At 44.5% G+C, this 17,104-nt stretch overlaps 2 protein-coding genes across 3 annotated transcripts in view; one reads left to right on the top strand and one right to left on the bottom strand.

The window, feature by feature from the left end:
- Positions 1 to 3,824: 3,824 nt before the first annotated feature.
- Hspd1 (heat shock protein family D (Hsp60) member 1) lies at positions 3,825 to 13,196 on the bottom strand. Of its 2 annotated transcripts, none has more exons than XM_040753604.1 (12): positions 13,052 to 13,196; positions 11,781 to 11,956; positions 9,837 to 10,089; positions 9,121 to 9,203; positions 8,383 to 8,478; positions 7,838 to 7,931; positions 7,465 to 7,633; positions 7,026 to 7,125; positions 6,254 to 6,499; positions 5,205 to 5,379; positions 4,514 to 4,692; positions 3,825 to 4,425 (listed from the first exon to the last, which is right to left on the bottom strand). In XM_040753604.1, the coding sequence occupies exons 2-12, from the start codon at positions 11,952 to 11,954 to the stop codon at positions 4,273 to 4,275; spliced, it is 1,722 nt and encodes a 573-aa protein (XP_040609538.1). In that variant the 5' UTR covers positions 11,955 to 11,956; positions 13,052 to 13,196; the 3' UTR covers positions 3,825 to 4,272. The 2 variants fall into 2 exon arrangements, with proteins under 2 accessions (XP_040609538.1, XP_040609539.1); XM_040753605.1 differs by lacking the exon at positions 13,052 to 13,196 and adding an exon at positions 12,843 to 12,958.
- Positions 13,197 to 13,336: 140 nt separating this feature from the next.
- Positions 13,337 to 17,104, top strand: part of LOC101843965 (MOB-like protein phocein) — a 44,948-nt gene continuing 41,180 nt past the window's right edge. Inside the window, exons 1-2 of the mRNA XM_040753607.1 lie at positions 13,337 to 13,468; positions 14,103 to 14,267. Coding sequence (XP_040609541.1) covers positions 13,466 to 13,468; positions 14,103 to 14,267 — 168 coding nt within the window. The 5' untranslated portion in view covers positions 13,337 to 13,465. The remainder of the gene's footprint in view (positions 13,469 to 14,102; positions 14,268 to 17,104) is intronic.

Raw genomic sequence — 17,104 nt, 5'->3', positions numbered from 1 at the left:
AGCTACACCCATCTGTCTTTAATCAGCTATCATCTCCCCTCCTTTCACTCTGTACTGAGTCACCTCTTCCTACTAAACTTGTAGTCATGACGCTTTCAACTTTAAATGGTACTTGTGGGAGTTTGTTCAGTAGTCTGTAAGTGCTGTCCTCGTGGGCGCTGGCTGGGCGGCTGAGAGGAACTCATGCTATCTACTCCATGGCTCACTTGTGCTTTTAGCAAGTCAAACTGGATCTTCCCACTTGCCCATGTCCAGAGCAAAATGGTCTGCATGTAACTGTGCCCCTTGCATTTGACTTGGGTTTTGGTATTTGGTTTAGTTTTGGTGGGATGTCATTAGCCCAGATGGGCCTTTAACTCACTGTGACACAGGAGATGATCTCTTGACTGAGGCTGCTGTCTAGCTTCCCAAATGCTAAAAATATAGGTCTGAGCCACCATCCCTGTTTGTGTTCTTGTGGGGGGGGGGGCGTGTGGGTGCATGTGTTCCTATGATCCTTTGCAGTTGACATAGGATGTCTCAGCTGAGGGCTCTTCATGCTATTGTGGCGCAGAATCTGGAGCTCACTGTTCCAGCTAGTCGAACTAGACAGAATACCCTGGGATACCTGTCTCTGCCTCTCAAGTGCTGGAATTACAGGCACTGCCTTCCCTGCCTGACTTTTTACATGCATGCTAGAGATGGGAGTGCTGGTCCTCATATATGTATTGCCAGCACTTTATCCTTCAAGCCTTCACCCCAACCCTGGGGGAGGCATACTACTGATAATACATCCTACTACTATTTTGCTAAATAGACATGTTGTCTAATTGCCTTCTACATACTTGTTTTTACCTATAGATGTGTGTCAGTTTTCATCAGAGCTGCTTTTTTTGTTTTTTGTTTTTTTGTCATGGGTGGTAATGAGTGCAGACTCATAACTTCAGAGTACTGAGAATAAGTGCTCTACCCTAAATGGGACATCTATATTATCCCCTCCAAGACTTTAGGGAACATTTTGCAAGAAAGACTGTATGAGCTGGGAGGTGGGGAGGAATGCAGAAAGAACGTCTGAACAAGACATGACTTTTGCACCAGGAACTCAACAACTGCACAAGTTGGAGGACATCCACATTCCATCATGGATGGGGGAGGGGCTCCTGACAGACTATTGGCAATTAATGGTTGCTGAGAGAGGGGGCGTCATTTTCTTCATGGTGTAGCCACTGGTGAGTTGCTCAAGATCCAGTAAGAAACTCCCCAAGCTGTGCTCATGCAAGTAACCTTAAGTAAACTCTAGGTCTCCAAAAAAAAAAAAAAAAAAAATGCCAGAGAGGTTGGGGGGGGCAGGACAACCACTTGTTTAGAAGAAAGATTCATGGGAAACATAGGGAGTAGTGAGAGGGGATTGTTATATACATGTATGAAATTGTTCCCCCAAAAAAGTTTGGGGTGGGAGACTCCTGGAAAGACAGGATGTATCATACATGTACATTCTGTCCCAATCTCATTCTAATGCAAAATTCTTTGTATTTTCCTCAGTTTTCTTCCTAGGATTCTGTGGAAAATGCCTTGGAAATGCTGGCTTAACATATTTGAGAGTAGTTCATGTGTGATAGGCAGGCTTTACCATCTCAGTTTAGCCCCTGGGAGCTACAATGGAAGGAGAGAGCTAACTTTAGGGAGTTGTCCTCTGGCATCATATGCACTTGGCGTACTCACCTTGCCCAAATAAATAAATGTAAGACTTTCTGTTTTTGTTATTTTGGTGGTTGTTTTGTTTCCCATGATAGGGTTTCTTTGTGTAGCTTTGGCCATCCTGGAACTCGATCTGTAGATCAGGCTGGCCTTGAACTCAGAGAACTGCCTACCAGATTCTGGGATTAAAGGCATATGCCACACACACCCCTTCCAATTTTATTAAACATTATACCCTAGCAAGACATTTTTATGGATTCAAATGAGTTGGCTTCATTACAAAAATCCTAAACAGTGGCAGTGATGGTATCAGGGATTTTTAATATAGAAGACCCCAATATGTGTCCAAAGTATCTGGTCCTCATTTGTGACCAACAAGATGCAGAGTGCATCATTTATTTTCAAGCCTTTTTGCCTGTGCACTATTGATATTACTGATCACATAGGAAGGATGGAGATACCACACCATTGTGGGAAAAAAACAAAACCCCAGATGTATTGGTGTACTGTGGCCAAGAGTTGTGGTGATAGATTATTTATATTTATTAAAGCTTGCCTGAGGGTACAGAAAGCAAAGCTAGCCACAAACCCTAGAGTCAGGCAATGGTAGCACACACCTTTAATCCTAGGACTCACAAGACAAGCAGATGGTTCTGTTAGTTCAAGGCCACACTGAGCTACATGAAATTGATCCAGTCCTAAGGAGAAACAGCTCACACAAAAGAGATCTCAGCACTTGGGCTCACACACCTTTAATCCCAGAATTTGAGAGATATAAAAGGAGGCAGAGTCTGGGATTGCAGTCTGTGGCTTGGTGGAGACAGGATTGCAGTGAGGATTGGTAGATTTATTCTCCAGTCACGCCAAGGACAACCCTTTCAGCCTGAGGTAGAGATATGAGCTAGTGGCTGGGTGCTTTGCTTTTCTGATCTTCAGCTTGAAACCCAACATCAGTCTCTGGGTCTTCTATTATTCCTATTACAAAAAGTCCTTACTTTCAAAATGCAGGGCTCCTTGTGCTTTGAAAAGTAACGATAACTGCCAGTGAAACATAAAGTATAATACTTAGGAATTTGACCCTAAACCCAAAGGTTGCATATCTTTAATCCCAGCACTCTGGGAGGCTGAGTTCAAGGCCACCCAACCTGTCTATAAATCCAAGACAGCCAGGATTATACAGAGAAACCCTGTCTCTATAACCAAAACAAGCCTTTTCTTAGGCATTTCTTACTTCAACATTGACATTGACACTCACCAGACTGAAGCTGCAGTTTGTGAGGGTCAGGTCAGACCTGTCACTTGCTTTGCAGCCACCAAAATCTAACTACCTGGAGCTCTGCCACCGCGGCAGTATTCTAATTGAGTTTCCCTTCTGAGATAGAAGGTGACTATACAGCAGGGTTCCTTTCCTCTTGGTTACTCATTTTCAAGAGGCAAGTACATTTCCACAGTTAAATACTTGGCCAGTGTATGTTCCCCCTTTCCATTTCTGACTCATTTGGTGATTCTGGAAATTTCCATGCTTTGTGACAATGGGTTGGAGGAGCCCGATGCATTTAGTCCTGCCCCATCTGCATCCTGATCTTGTAACTAGCTACCTTGGTTCTTCTTGTAGTCTTCAGTTTGTAAAGTGAAGGTTGGGAATTGAGGCCAGGGCCTCACTTTGCCTATTCAATTGGGTAGACCCTTGATAGTTCTAGACTCGCTTTAACATTCAAGTACTGAAGGCTGGTTAATGCTGCTGCTACATGGTAGCCTAGAATACACCACTACACAGAAAAACTCTCATAAAATAAATGATATGGGCATGCACACACTGAAGCCAGAGGACCATTTTGGAGTTGGGAGTTCCAGGGATTGAACTCAGAAGCTCATCAACTGTGAAGACTTGACTACCCAGCCCCAGGGATCTATCTCTGGCTTTGCCGGCATAGCAAGCATCTGAGCAGGCCAGCTCCCAGATTCAGAGTATCACACTTCCCCACCCCAAACTAGCAAAACCAATCAGGGTCTTGCCTTTTATAAGAACACCCACCACTAAAATTATCTCATCTCCAATCACAGAATATATGTGGCATTTTCACACACCCAACTGTGCTCTTTTCTGGCTTTCATTTCTCCCATCCTTAAGACTACGACACAACCAGAACTTTAAACAAAATTTTATTACACAAAAGTTGTCACATAATTGGATACTTCTCTACTTTGTACACAATTATTCTCACTCTCTACAGAAAGGCTGCTTCTGAACTTTTCATCTGGTGACACAAGCACTACAATCCTGACTGTAACAGAATAGTAGAACTGCCTCAGGGATTTAAGTTGTAAGCAGGACACTGGTATATGGCTCTTGCACCCAGTATCAGGAATGTACAAATGTCTTTATTCAAAAATACAAAATAAATTATCTGTAGGCATGGACAATGACAGCAGTAAACCATTATGTATTGTCAATGGGAACCAGTAACTGATGGTTAGTGATCAGCCAGCCTTCTCTTCATTTTCTTCAGGTGACTTCTCTGAAGTTATCGCTGAGGAACCTGCCTTGAGCTTCCTGTCACAGTTCATTGGTAAGGGCAAGCACTATTCTAGGAGTTAGAACATGCCACCTCCCATACCCCCTCCCATTCCACCCATTGCGCCCATTCCAGGGTCCTTCTCTTCTTTAGGAATTTCAGTCACCACAGCTTCTGCTGTAGTTAGCAAGGAGGCCACCCCAGCAGCATCCAGTAAAGCAGTTCTTACAACCTAAAAAAAGATGTTTGTGAAATGATTAATGAAAACCAAATACCATAGAACAAGCCATCCAATGTTTAAGAAATGCGGAATTATTTACCTTTGTTGGATCAATGATTCCCTTTTCCACCATGTTCACAAAATCTCCAAGCATAGCATCATAACCAACTTCTGGGGAACTCTGCAGAATTTTCTCAACTATCAAAGATCCTTCAACACCTGCATTCTTAGCAATTGTCATTGCAGGAATTTTGAGTGCTCTTTTAATAATTTCTATACCTACAAAGCAAACATTATCACAAATTTATTTGTTTTCCCTTTTGGGGGAGGCAGAGATGGTTCAATGGTTAAGAGCACTGGCTACTCTTTGTGAGGACCCGATATGACCCTTTTAGCACCCAATAACTCACTACAGCTCCAGTTCCAGAGGATCCAATGCCCTCTTCTGGCCTCTGAGAATATTAATATTGCACACAAGACATTCAGGAAAAATACCCATACACACAAAATAATTCAACACAGTCTGTGAGGGGACTCAATCAATCCTACCACAAGTAAAAAGAATTACCCCTGAAAAATGTGTTACATTGTTATCTCTCTGGCACCAACAATACTTCTTTTCAACACAAAGAATCGTGCCACAAATTCATTTGTCTTTAATCCCAGCACTTGGGAGGCAGACAGGCGGAGTTTGAGACCAGTCTGGTCTACAGAGTGAGTTCCAGAATAACCAAGGTAACCCAGAGAAACCCTGTCTCAAAAAACAAAAGCTAAAGAACCATAATCTTTACCTATTTTCTGGTCGTCATTAGAAGGCTTTAATGTATCCAGGGCTGGGATGCACCGCAGCAGCGCGCAGCCCCCTCCCAAAACAATGCCTTCTTCAACAGCTGCCCTTGTAGCATTGAGAGCATCGGTGACTCTGTCTTTCTTCTCATTTACTTCAACATCACTTGTTCCTCCAACCTGAAGATGAAAATAATTCTAGTTAGCATATCTTTCCCATTCACTATGACGGCCTGAAGTCACTACTTAATAAGGCAAGCCTGATCCGGGTATGGTGACAGTTAGGATCTCAAAGGCAAGTGGGTTACCAAGTAACCTGGGCTACAGGGTTCAAAACAAAAACAAAAGAAGCAATTCTAGAATAAAAGGTTGTATGTCACCAGTGACCAGTCCTCTGTGGTAAATAGCATGTGCCAGTGAGGCTGCTACTTCTGAGGAACGGATCCCACTAACAAAGCATCTTTTCCAGACTTTCCCACAGCACAAGCTGAACTGTGATTTAAGAAAAGGATGCTAGTCAGTCGTGATGATGCACAGCACTAGGGAGGCAGAGGCAGGCAAATCTCGAGTTCAAGACCAGCCTGGTCTAGAGTGAGTTTCATCCAGGACAGCCAGGGCTACACAGTAAGAAAAACAGGGCTGGGATACAGGGCAGCAGTAGGCTGCTTGCACTACACAGGCCAAGGAACAGTCTCAGCCTTAAGCTCTGCTCTGTACCAGTCGGGGATACATGCCTATTTTAGCTATAGTGAAGAACCACTGAGCCATCTCTCCAGCCCCGTTGCCTATTTTTAGACTCAAGAGGCTCTGGGATATAGCCCCAGTGGGCCAAAGGGCTTGCCTTGCAGGTCTGATGATCCAGGTTTAATCTTTGACAGTACAGTGGAAAGGCAGATGACCCAAAAGTGACAGCTGCTCTTGACTGCCACATGTGCCGGACGGAAAGTGTGTGCCTGTGCACACACAGCTAAAAATTTTGGGAATGGAGGCACTTGCTTAGCTACTATTGGTAAACACCACAGAATCAGAGACCAAACGTTATATATAGCCTTACCTTCAACACAGCTACTCCATCTGAAAGTTTAGCGAGTCTTTCGTTCAGCTTTTCCTTTTCGTATTCACTAGTTGTGATGTCCAGCTGCTCAGTGATTTCTTGAATGCGTTTCTCAATTTGAGCTTTGTCACCCTTTCCTTTCAAAAGCATGGCGTCATCTTTGGTGACAATGACCTCTCCAACTTTTCCTAAGTCATGGGCTTGAACATCTTCAAGATTTAGATTTAGCCCCTCTTCTCCAAATACCTGTAAATGCAGTGTGTGCTTAAGTGTCTTCCATTATACCAAGCTTATTACTGTATGTAACACAGCTACTGTGAGGAGAAACAGCTTGAAAAACTGCTTTTCAGGGCTGGAGATGGCTGCATTGCTCTTCCAAGTGTTCTCCCAGCACCCATATGGCAGCTCACAACTGTAACCCTATAGAATCAGATGCTGCCTTTTGTTGTGCATACAAAAAACCCATACACACAAAGTAAAAAAAGGAGAAAAACAACAAAAATGACGCTGTTTTCCTTGATGTCAAGGCCACTGGTATCCCAGAACAAGGTCTGATTAAAATCACTACTAGCTTTATTTGAATTTTGAGAAAAACTTTTAATCACATCCATTCTTAGGTCAGACTCAGCAAATTAGAAATGTGACCTTAATCTAATGTTCCAAGTACCCAATAGAAAGAAACAGCCACATCTATTTGTGAAGTGTACATTCTATTATTTGCAACTCAGAAGCACAAACTTCACCAGCACAATGGCACCAGTGACTTACTTACCGCACCACCAGTAGCAATAGCCATATCTTTAAGCTGGTTCTTCCTATTGTCCCCAAAACCTGGAGCTTTGACTGCTACAACCTGAAGACCAACTTTTAGCCTGTAAAGAACATATAATTAACTGTGTGAGATTTAAACTGAAGGGGAAAATATCTAATTTGGTTCCTGGTAAGTTCTGACAGGAGTCCCAGCAACTTCTGTCTGAAGAAAGATGATATGGGGTTCCCCTCACTCATTTGAATTTGTCCCAAGCCAACCACCTACTTAAAGTACACATGGATAGTTCTCTCTGGGAAGCATAGGCTGAAGGGTTATGTGCATTTAAGACCAGTTTAACACAGTCTCAAACGAACCACTACACCCATAATGCAGAGTACCACAATGTACACTATCATTCTTCACAAATCATCTTCCAAAAAATATGAACCACCTAACCCACCTGTTCAAAACCAGTGTGCTTAGAGCTTCCCCATCAACATCTTCAGCAATTATGACCAAGGGCTTCCGATGAGCATTAGCAATTTCAAGGGCAGGTACAATGGACTGGACACTGGAAATTTTCTTTTCACTCAACAGAACATAGGCATCTTGGAACTCACATTTTTGACCTGTAAAACAGTCAGCAGTAAAACCAAATTCTAACAGCACCAAGAAAACTAACAATTACTTCTACAGAGACCAGCAACTCATTCAATTAGTGAACCATTAACTGTTTTTAATTTTATTTTTACAGATTTTCCAACCCACTGCCTACAGCTGAGATACCTTTAAAATGCTATTTTCAAGATTCACTACTGACTTGCTCTTCTTACCTTTTGATGTGTTAATAAAATACGGGGAAATATATCCTCTGTCAAACTTCATGCCTTCAATAATTTCTAATTCATCATTCAGGGTTTTTCCATCCTATGAAAAGTCAAAAGAATTAGATGAATGGATTTCAGTGAAGAAAAAATACTTGGGCAGCTAAATCTAAAGATGGCTCAGGGGTTAGGTTCTTGGTACCCACATGGTAGCTCACAACCGCTGTGTCTTGTGGAATCTGAGGCACCAGGTACACACACCTTTAGTCCCCACAACAAAGCCAAGGCAGAGGAATAGAACCTACTTTGAGGTTGAGGGCTACAAAGTGAGGCCCTACTCCATTCCCCTCCCACTCACAGCTAGCTGAGAGCTAATTACATTTATTTAATTGGACGGATTCGTTCTGGGAGGTAGGGCTCCCAATTTAGACACCAGTAAGCCCTATACTCAGCACAGATAGACACAAACAAGAGACTCAAGGTTTCTGTTTGGAACGCAGTTGACACACATCTCACTGAAGGTGTTATCAGAACACAACAAACCCCACACTTGCCTTCACTGTGATGACACCCTTTCTTCCAACCTTTTTCATTGCATCAGAGATGATGTTTCCAATGTCTTTGTCTCCATTTGCAGAAATTGTAGCAACCTAAAATAACCAGTTACTTCAAAATTAAATGGTAAGATCAGTATTTTCAACCCTCTTCCCCTTTGACCTAAATTGACACTTCAGCCCAGGGGAGAGAGGGACATTTTATACTTATCAATTTTAACAAAGTACTGGTTAAATGGTCCTTCCACACTAAGAATATACCAACAGGCTGGAGAGATGGCTTAGTGGTTAAGATGACTTACCAGCTCACACTGGCTGGCAACGGCCTCTACCACCACCTTCTATGGGCTCAGAATGTACATGGTACACATACATACCCCATACACATGTAAAACACCTTTATTTACTTGCCTACTATGTTTCAAGGGTTAGGTTTGATTCCATACAGGGCAGTGACCATTGAGAACACCTAAAAACATCTTCCCAAAAAATCTTATTTTACAACCATGTTTTTTAAAAAAAGCAGCTGGGCAGTGGTGGTGCATGCCTTTAATCCCAGCACTTGGGAGACTGAGGTGGGCGGGATCTCTCTTGAGTTTGAGGCCAGCCTGGGTCTACATATTAAGTTCCAGGACAGTCAAGGCTACACAAAGAAAGCTTATCTTGAAAAACAAACCAAAAAAAAAAAAAAAAAAAAAAAAAGATTTTGTTTTTTAAAATAGGAAACGAAACCCTTACCTGAGCAATTTCTTCAGGGGTTGTCACAGGTTTAGATTGTTTTTTTAGTTCAGCGATTACAGCATCAACAGCCAACATCACACCTAGTTCAAGAATGCATGTTAGCACAATGCTTATTATGGCTCCCAAGCTGAGCATAAACTTACAAGTTCATTTTAACATTTATACGCAAGCTCTCGTGTCAGCACTGTCTTAACTGTACCAAATGATATGACATGCACTCAATCAATCATTTGAAAACCATGAACATTGTGAAAACTTGATCAAGATGTTCAGTGGTAGCTCATACCTGTAATCCCAATACCCAGGAGGCTTAGTCAGGAGGATTGCTTTTAAGACTAGCATAGAGTATACATGGGGCCAAGCCAGGGAGGGCTACGAGGGATAGCCACTCCTTCTTAACAAAAGTGAATGAAATCAAATACAGATAGCCTGTGGCTCCAGTTTCAGGGCATCTGGCACCCTTGCACAGGCACACACACACGCAGGCAAAACACCAATGCCCAAACAAACAAAAAACCCGCACTCCTCATTCATTTCCTTAAGCTACTACTACTATCATGTTGCCTGTTTCCAATATGGCACCTGAGCAAGTGAGACAAAGGCAGGAGAGAACAGTCATCATGTCTGTGCACACACACCAACAAATATAAGAAAAGACAAACACGAGACAATATTCTCTCATTTCTGTAGGGTCAATGATATGGTGCTCTTACCTCTCCGGATTTCTACTGGATTAGCCCCTTTGCTGATCTTCTCAAAGCCTTCCTTGGCAATAGAACGTGCCAGAACAGTAGCAGTGGTAGTGCCATCCCCAGCCTCTTCATTTGTGTTATTGGCAACATCTTGAACAAGTTTAGCTCCAATGTTTTTGTATTTATCCTTTAAATCAATTGCCTTTGCAACAGTGACCCCATCTTTTGTTACCTTGGGACTTCCCCAACTCTGTTCAATAATCACCGTTCTTCCCTACAATGACAGAATAACAATCTTCAACCGTAAGCCTCAAGTTGTCACTTTTAACAGTCCCAACAAATGAGTCTCAAAGGTCAAGTTAATCAACATTCTTAGGTCTGTAGACAAAAGGAATTATGCTCATTTGCCAGGAATTCAACTTTGAGTGGGATACAACAGGAGATACCATCCCCTACCTACCCACACACTAAGAGGCCACCTATTAAACAAGAAAGCACAGATGACAATCACCAAACCCCAGAACATTCTTAACATCACTTGTACTATGAGTTTTGGTTATGAACTGTTAATACTTTTTATTAACTGCTGTTTGTAAGTACAATTTAACATCCATTCCCTGAATGTCAACTAGTAGGTTAAGAACAGTTTCCTACTAATGCAATACAAAACTTCAAAAATGACACCAACAGTTTTGGCAACTTGGATTTGAGCCAAGCTGCTCTGTCTTGAGCTATATAAATAGCAGTTTATGCAGTTCTTTAGATGGCTTTAACAGTCGGGCGGTGGTGGTGCATGCCTTTAATCCCAGTACTTGGGAGGCAGAGGTAGGCGGATCTCTTTGAGTTCTAGACTAGCCTGGTCTACAGAGCAAGTTCCAGGACAGCCTCTAAAGCCACAGCGAAACTCTTGTCTCGAAAAACTATAAATAAATGGCTTTAACAAAAGTGACTGTGCCCTACCCATATCCAATGATGTCCTCAAGGCACTATGGCTCCTTATTCAAGTGACTCAAAACCTTTCATCTCAGCAATGATCTGTTCAAGCTAGCTTGGTCCACAGGGGTTCCAGGTCAGGTACGGCTAAAATCCCTGTCTCAATTAATACCAGGTGAACAGTATACTGAACTGCTATACACTTACACTTGGGAGGTAGAAGTAGCAGGAGTTCAAGGATATGCTTGATACAAAGGGAGTTAGAGGTCTGACTAAGCTATCAAGACTCTTAAAAACCCAAAACCAAACTTTTGGAAAAGTGGGAATAGCAGAAATCATGAGGTACATACAAGTGAGGGATAAATGGGAGACGACATAGCCTTTTCCATGTGCAAGTGAAAATAGTTCTGGGTCTGTGTGGTGGTGACAGTTACAGAACAATGTAAACAAACTCAAATATTAACTTAGGCTGGACAGATGGCTCAGTGGTTAAGATCCAGGTTCAATTCCCAGCACCCACACAGCAGCTCACAACTGTAACTCCAGTTCTGGTAAATTCACATGGGTATACATGCAGGCAAAACACCAACGCACATAAAAATATAAACAAATCTAAACTCTATGCTAGTGCATTTACTGTATGCATACCGGAACGCTTCAGTACAGTAAGTAAAACCTCACATCTACAATTACACACTTCAAGGTGTTACCAGTCTTCAGCTGTACTTTCCCCTCTATACCCTCTAACTCCTGGGAAAGGATCCAAATTTTAATGCAAGCATTCACACAAGATTAATTACGCCTCGAGTTTGAAAATCCTCCTCAAGCTATTACTACTCTATTGCATCATGTTGCACAAAAGTCCCCCAAATCGGCTGCAGCAGTATTAAGGCCATTAACTAACTCCTAAATAACACCCCCAAATCACTAGCACATACTACACGCGAATTAGATTTCTGTTAACAAAATACTGCCTAATTTCAGCTACAGAACACTATTCTTTTATTAACACCATTTAAAGCATACTGATACCTTTGGCCCCATTGTAACAGCTACAGCATCGGCTAAAAGGTCTACACCTTGAAGCATTAAGGCTCGAGCATCCGCACCAAATTTGACATCTTTGGCATAGGCCCGAGTGAGATGAGGAGCCAGTGCCCGGGACACTGGTCTCATCTGGCGAAGGACTGTGGGTAGTCGAAGCATTTCTGGGGGAAGGGAGGAAAAGCAAAGGATCACTATTAGGTACGGACAAACTTGTCCACATGTGCTTCAGAACATGGAGGTTAGCTAAATCGGAGCTTGGCAGTCCTCGGCTAGCCACCACGCCTGGGCCACACACGGCGCTGCAGCTTCAGGACATCATTTGCAAGCAATGGATTGAGGAGGCCGCCCCCTTGCTTGACCTACAGCACTAGCACACGAAACCATTCCCCATGGCCACCCACTCCAGCCATGGCTAGTTAATCTTTCACTGCCAAAGCGGCCTTGGGAGCAGATCCACTCCAAAAACGTGTGTGGGGAACAAAAAAAAAAAAGGAAAAAAAATCAAGGTGGCGTAAGCGAGGCAGGTCCCAAATGCAAGTGCCTAGGGAACTATACAAGTACTCATGACGGTGCAAAATCCCGCTCAGGAAAAGTGTCGCCAGGTATCCACCCGGAGCTACTGCGGCACAGCAGCTAGCAAGGCCGCAAACACCAGGACCACAGCTCAGCCCAGCCGCGCGGCCCCACGTGTCTTCCCGACATGGAGCCCCAGGCAAGGTCAAAGTGAAGGCGCCGGATCCCCGCTGCCAGCGGGGACGAGAAGGGACCGCGACCACCCTCCGACAAGAGTCCTGCAGTGCGCCAGGCGCAGGTGGCAGCAGAGGGCCCTAGGGGCTCCCACCCTAGCCCGTCCTCGCTCCCGTGCTTGGCCTGGGTCGCGTGGTCCCCGCCGCACGTGATGAAACCCGCGTGGCCCCGCCGGGCCTGGACAGGCCAGCTGAGCCTGCGGCGTCGCTGCCAGCCTTGTCCGCTAAGCCCGCCGTGCTCCGGGCCGCGCCGGAAGCAAGCCGGGAGCTCCCGGGCGCCATGCCCGCCGAGGTCGTGTACCTGCGGGGCGGCGGCGGGAGGGCACGAGGCGAAGCGGGCCGTCGGCGGCGAGTGAGGGACCGAGCGCAAGGCGCGCACCGCAATGAGCTCGAGTCCCCTCCCTCCGCGGCCCCGCCCCGCGGCCCCGCGTGAGCGCGCGCCCCGCCCCCCTCCCACGCCCCGGCCCTGCAATCGGCATGCGGCGCGCGCGGCCCCGCCCCCCCCCGTACCCGAGCGGCCTCAGCCCCGCGGGCTCCAGGCTCTCCCGCCGCCGTACGCTAGTTCCTGGGCCTCGCTCCGTTCTAGAACCTTCCGGAAGGGCGCCGCGCCTCCCGCGGGTCAAGGGTCAACTGGCGTCATTTCCGGGAGGAGGGCGAAGGACTCGTTCTTTCACCTCGGCGGGCCGCCTGGAAAAGCCTAGAAAGTGCGCCCCTTTTCTTCCGCCTCCGGCTGCCCCCATCCGCGGCCTGCGCGGAGTCCTCGCCACCAATCGGCGCGCGCGCTGGCGTGGCCGCCCTCTCGCACGCTCAGGGGCCGCGTGCGCCTGCGCGCTGCGTGTCCTTTTCACGTGTCCCGCGCCGGCCCTCCGGACTCTCCTTGCAGCGGCGGCCCGAGTGCACAGTCCGAGCTGCGGCGGCGCGAGTATGGTGAGTGTCCCTGGACTGGAAGGTCTGCCTGCGGGTCAGGGTCCCCGGCTACCCACGGCGTCCCCCGTCTGCCGGTTTAGGACTGGCAGGACAGCTGGGCCACGCAGTGCCCGGCCCCCGCCCTGGTTCCGCAGAAGCGAGGCCTGTCCGATGCGTTTCTCCACCATGGCTTCTTTGCACGCACGTGTGCTGCGGGCGCCCGGGGCAGGGGGCGGGAACCCGGATGCACACTCAGTAGCCCACCTGCCCTGGCAGGGCTTTAGTGGACGTATGCTTTGTTGGGGAATGTATGACCCAGGGCCAAATTTTGACACTCCCTCTCCGGCGTCACTAGAATTAAAAAAGAAAAAACCCTAAAGAAAGGAGAACGTTTGACCTTGGACTGGACCAGGGTTAAAGGTTGTGGTTAAAGGTAGTGTGGTTGCTGATGGGCATTGAAGACCCCCTCCTCCCACACACACAGTATACAGGGAATGAAACATTTAAGAATATTTCTAAAGGTTTAGCTGGATTTTCTTGTCAGTTTAGGACGTTTGACCTGGTGTATGTTAAGGCTCGCAGCGGTATTAACCGTTCGTGGTCTGACGCTGCGGGCGCAATTACAGTCGGTTTGAATACACGTTTCTCTCCGTAGGCTGGACAAGCTTTCAAAAAGTTTCTACCGCTCTTGGACAGAGTATTGGTTGAAAGGAGTGCCGCCGAAACTGTGACCAAAGGTGGCATTATGCTTCCAGAAAAGTCTCAAGGAAAAGTATTGCACGCAACAGTTGTGGCTGTGGGATCAGGCTCGAAAGGAAAGGTAACCGCGGGTACTACAGCAGTGCTGAGTTTTATATGTGATGTGGTAGAAAATGCTAGGTTACCAGAAGGGACTTTTTAAATAGTGGATGTCTTTTTTTAAATAATTTAAGTTCACAAAGAACCTCACATTAAGGAAAACCATTGTAAAATTGTTTTCCTAAGGAATGGAGAGGCACTCTAAAAAAAGGCAAAAAGCACACACGAGAATTTTTCCTGTGTTTGTGAGAGACGTTGTTATGTGCATGTCTGCTGTATGTGCAGATCGACTTACTCTTTGGGGACGAGGTCTCTCATTTGAACTAGTTGGTTTCCAGCCCTCAGTATGTTGGAGTTACAGCCTTTTACTAACTAGTTTTGGGATTCTCTACATGGCTTCCAGTACTTCCACACACTCCAGATTAAAATGTGTCGGCCATTATGGTGGCTCATGCCTTGTGGCCATGATACTTTAGAATCCAAGGCAGGATTGTAGAACAACCGGAGGTACAGAATGAAACCATGTCAAAATAAAAAAGGAAAAGCAAAACGTCACAAAAATGGATTACCTTTGTAGTTACTTTGTTGTAACCTACTTTTCATATTTTAAATAGTCAAAAGATCATACAGGTAGATTAAACCCTGGGTTGTTTTTGTTGTTTTTTCAGAATTGAAAGTGGTATTATACTAGAATTTTGGCAGTGGTGGGGGCTTTAATCTTATACCACTGGTAGCTTTAGTTACCTTTGAGAAGGGAAATGAAAATACTCTGGGTCCTTCACTTAACTAAACCTCTGGAGTGTGCTACTTCAGTCTGACCGAGCCTAAGCCTTGAGGACAAGGACATTGAATAGAGAAAACGAATGCCACATTTTTGCTCATTGAAGTCATATTTGGTGTTAAAAGCTGCTTTATTTCACATGGCCTACAGGGTGAGTTAATACTTAACAGTTAAAAAGTTAGCCAACCATAGCTGTTCACTGAAAGGCAGTATTAGTGGGAGCTACTTTTATTTCAGATTGTAACTACTGTAACGCTTATATTGTGATCTACATTTAATGTACATTATATTGCTTAACCACTACTTAGGTACCGAACAACATACAGTATTTGAGTGAGCACATTTCACAGGATTTGAAAGTTGTCTGTAGAGCCTTGTGTGGTTGATGCATGCCCATTAACAACACCTACAAAACTGAGGCAGGAGGATCCTGGTGTATGTACTGAAACAGTGTTCACTGTGCATCTAGTGAACAAGATGTCTTTGCTAATAAGCAACTATGTTTTTAAGGGTGGAGAGATTCAGCCGGTCAGCGTGAAAGTCGGGGACAAAGTTCTTCTCCCAGAATATGGAGGCACCAAAGTAGTTATAGACGACAAGGTAAGTAAAGCTATGATATTATTATTATTAATTTTTCAAGACAGATTTTCTAGGTGTAGCCCTGGCTATCCTGGAACTCACTCTGTAGACTGGACTGGCCTTGAACTCACAAAGATTTGCTTGTCTCTGCCTCCCAAGTGCTGGAATTAAAGACGTGCCACCACCAAGCAATAAAGCTAAAATGAGTTGTGTATTTGCTTTTACTGAATTAACTGGTGGTTTCTTTATTCACAGGATTATTTCTTATTTAGAGATGGTGACATTCTTGGAAAATATACGGACTGAAATCACTGTTGAAATGGTGTCACATGAAGCTGCCCATTCCACTGACATTCTGAACTATTCATCATGTAAATAATTTCCATGCCTCCCTTTTATAATAAACTGATGATGCCTAAACTAATGACAGCCATTGTCTCTGAAGTTTTAGTATCACTGTACTGTTAAAAACATTTCCAAATAAAGTAATGTAATTGAGCAGACAGTCTTTAGTAATTTAAGGTGGGTTTCCTCCCTTTAAGTAAGCTGCAGAGTTAGAGTTCTGAGAAATAAGGTTTCTTAGGTAAATTAATTTCCAGGATGAATTTGGCGTCATTACATAGATGAGTGATATTAAAACCATGGGCTTACATTATACTCTGCCTCCCAAGTGCTGGGATTAAAGGCGTACGCCACCACCAACCAACCCTGAAGAAATGCTTTAATGGTTAAGAGTACTTCCTATTCATATAGAGGACCTAGAATCAGTTCATAGCACTGTTAGTTTATAGTTATTCTTAACTACACTTCCAGGGGATCAGATTTTTATTTATTTAACTCTTGGGGGGCCACAACCTAGCTTACCCAGCTCCCAAATAAATACACAGAGATTTATTCTTACGAATGCCTGGCCTTAGCTTGGCTTGTTTCTTGCTAGGTTTCCTTGAATTATCTCATCTACCTTCTTTCCTTGTTACTCGATGGCTGGGTGGTTGCCTTCTGGTGTCCCCTCATCTTCCTTTCTTGCTCTTCCCCTTCTATTCATTCTCTCTGCATGCCAGCCCCGCCTATTTCTCGCTCCTGCCTAGCTGTTGGTTGCTCAGATCTTTTTTAGACCAATCAGGTATTTTAGGCAGATTAAGTAACACAGCTTTACAGAGTCAAACATATGCAACATAAAAATGCAGCATATCTGCATCATTAAACAAATATTCCACAGCATAAAGGAATGTAGTACATCTTAAACTAACATTCCACAACATTCCTCAGATGCAGTGCACACATAAACATATGCAGTACACATACATATATGCAGGCAAAATACTCATACACAGACTACTATAGTGGAAAAACTAAACTCATACACAAAAAATACTATCGTGGAAAAACTAGAAGAGCTTCTATATTGCTCTCTTAGATCTCTTCTCCTGTGTGAAAAAGCTGACAAGAAGTAGCTGGTCGGATTGGAACTCACTGTGTAGACCAGGCTTGAACTAACT

This window comes from Mesocricetus auratus, unplaced genomic scaffold (genome assembly GCF_017639785.1).
Source record: "Mesocricetus auratus isolate SY011 unplaced genomic scaffold, BCM_Maur_2.0 Super-Scaffold_100010, whole genome shotgun sequence".
Taxonomy (NCBI): Eukaryota; Metazoa; Chordata; class Mammalia; order Rodentia; family Cricetidae; genus Mesocricetus; species Mesocricetus auratus.
This window is presented reverse-complemented; position numbering and strand designations above follow the sequence as displayed.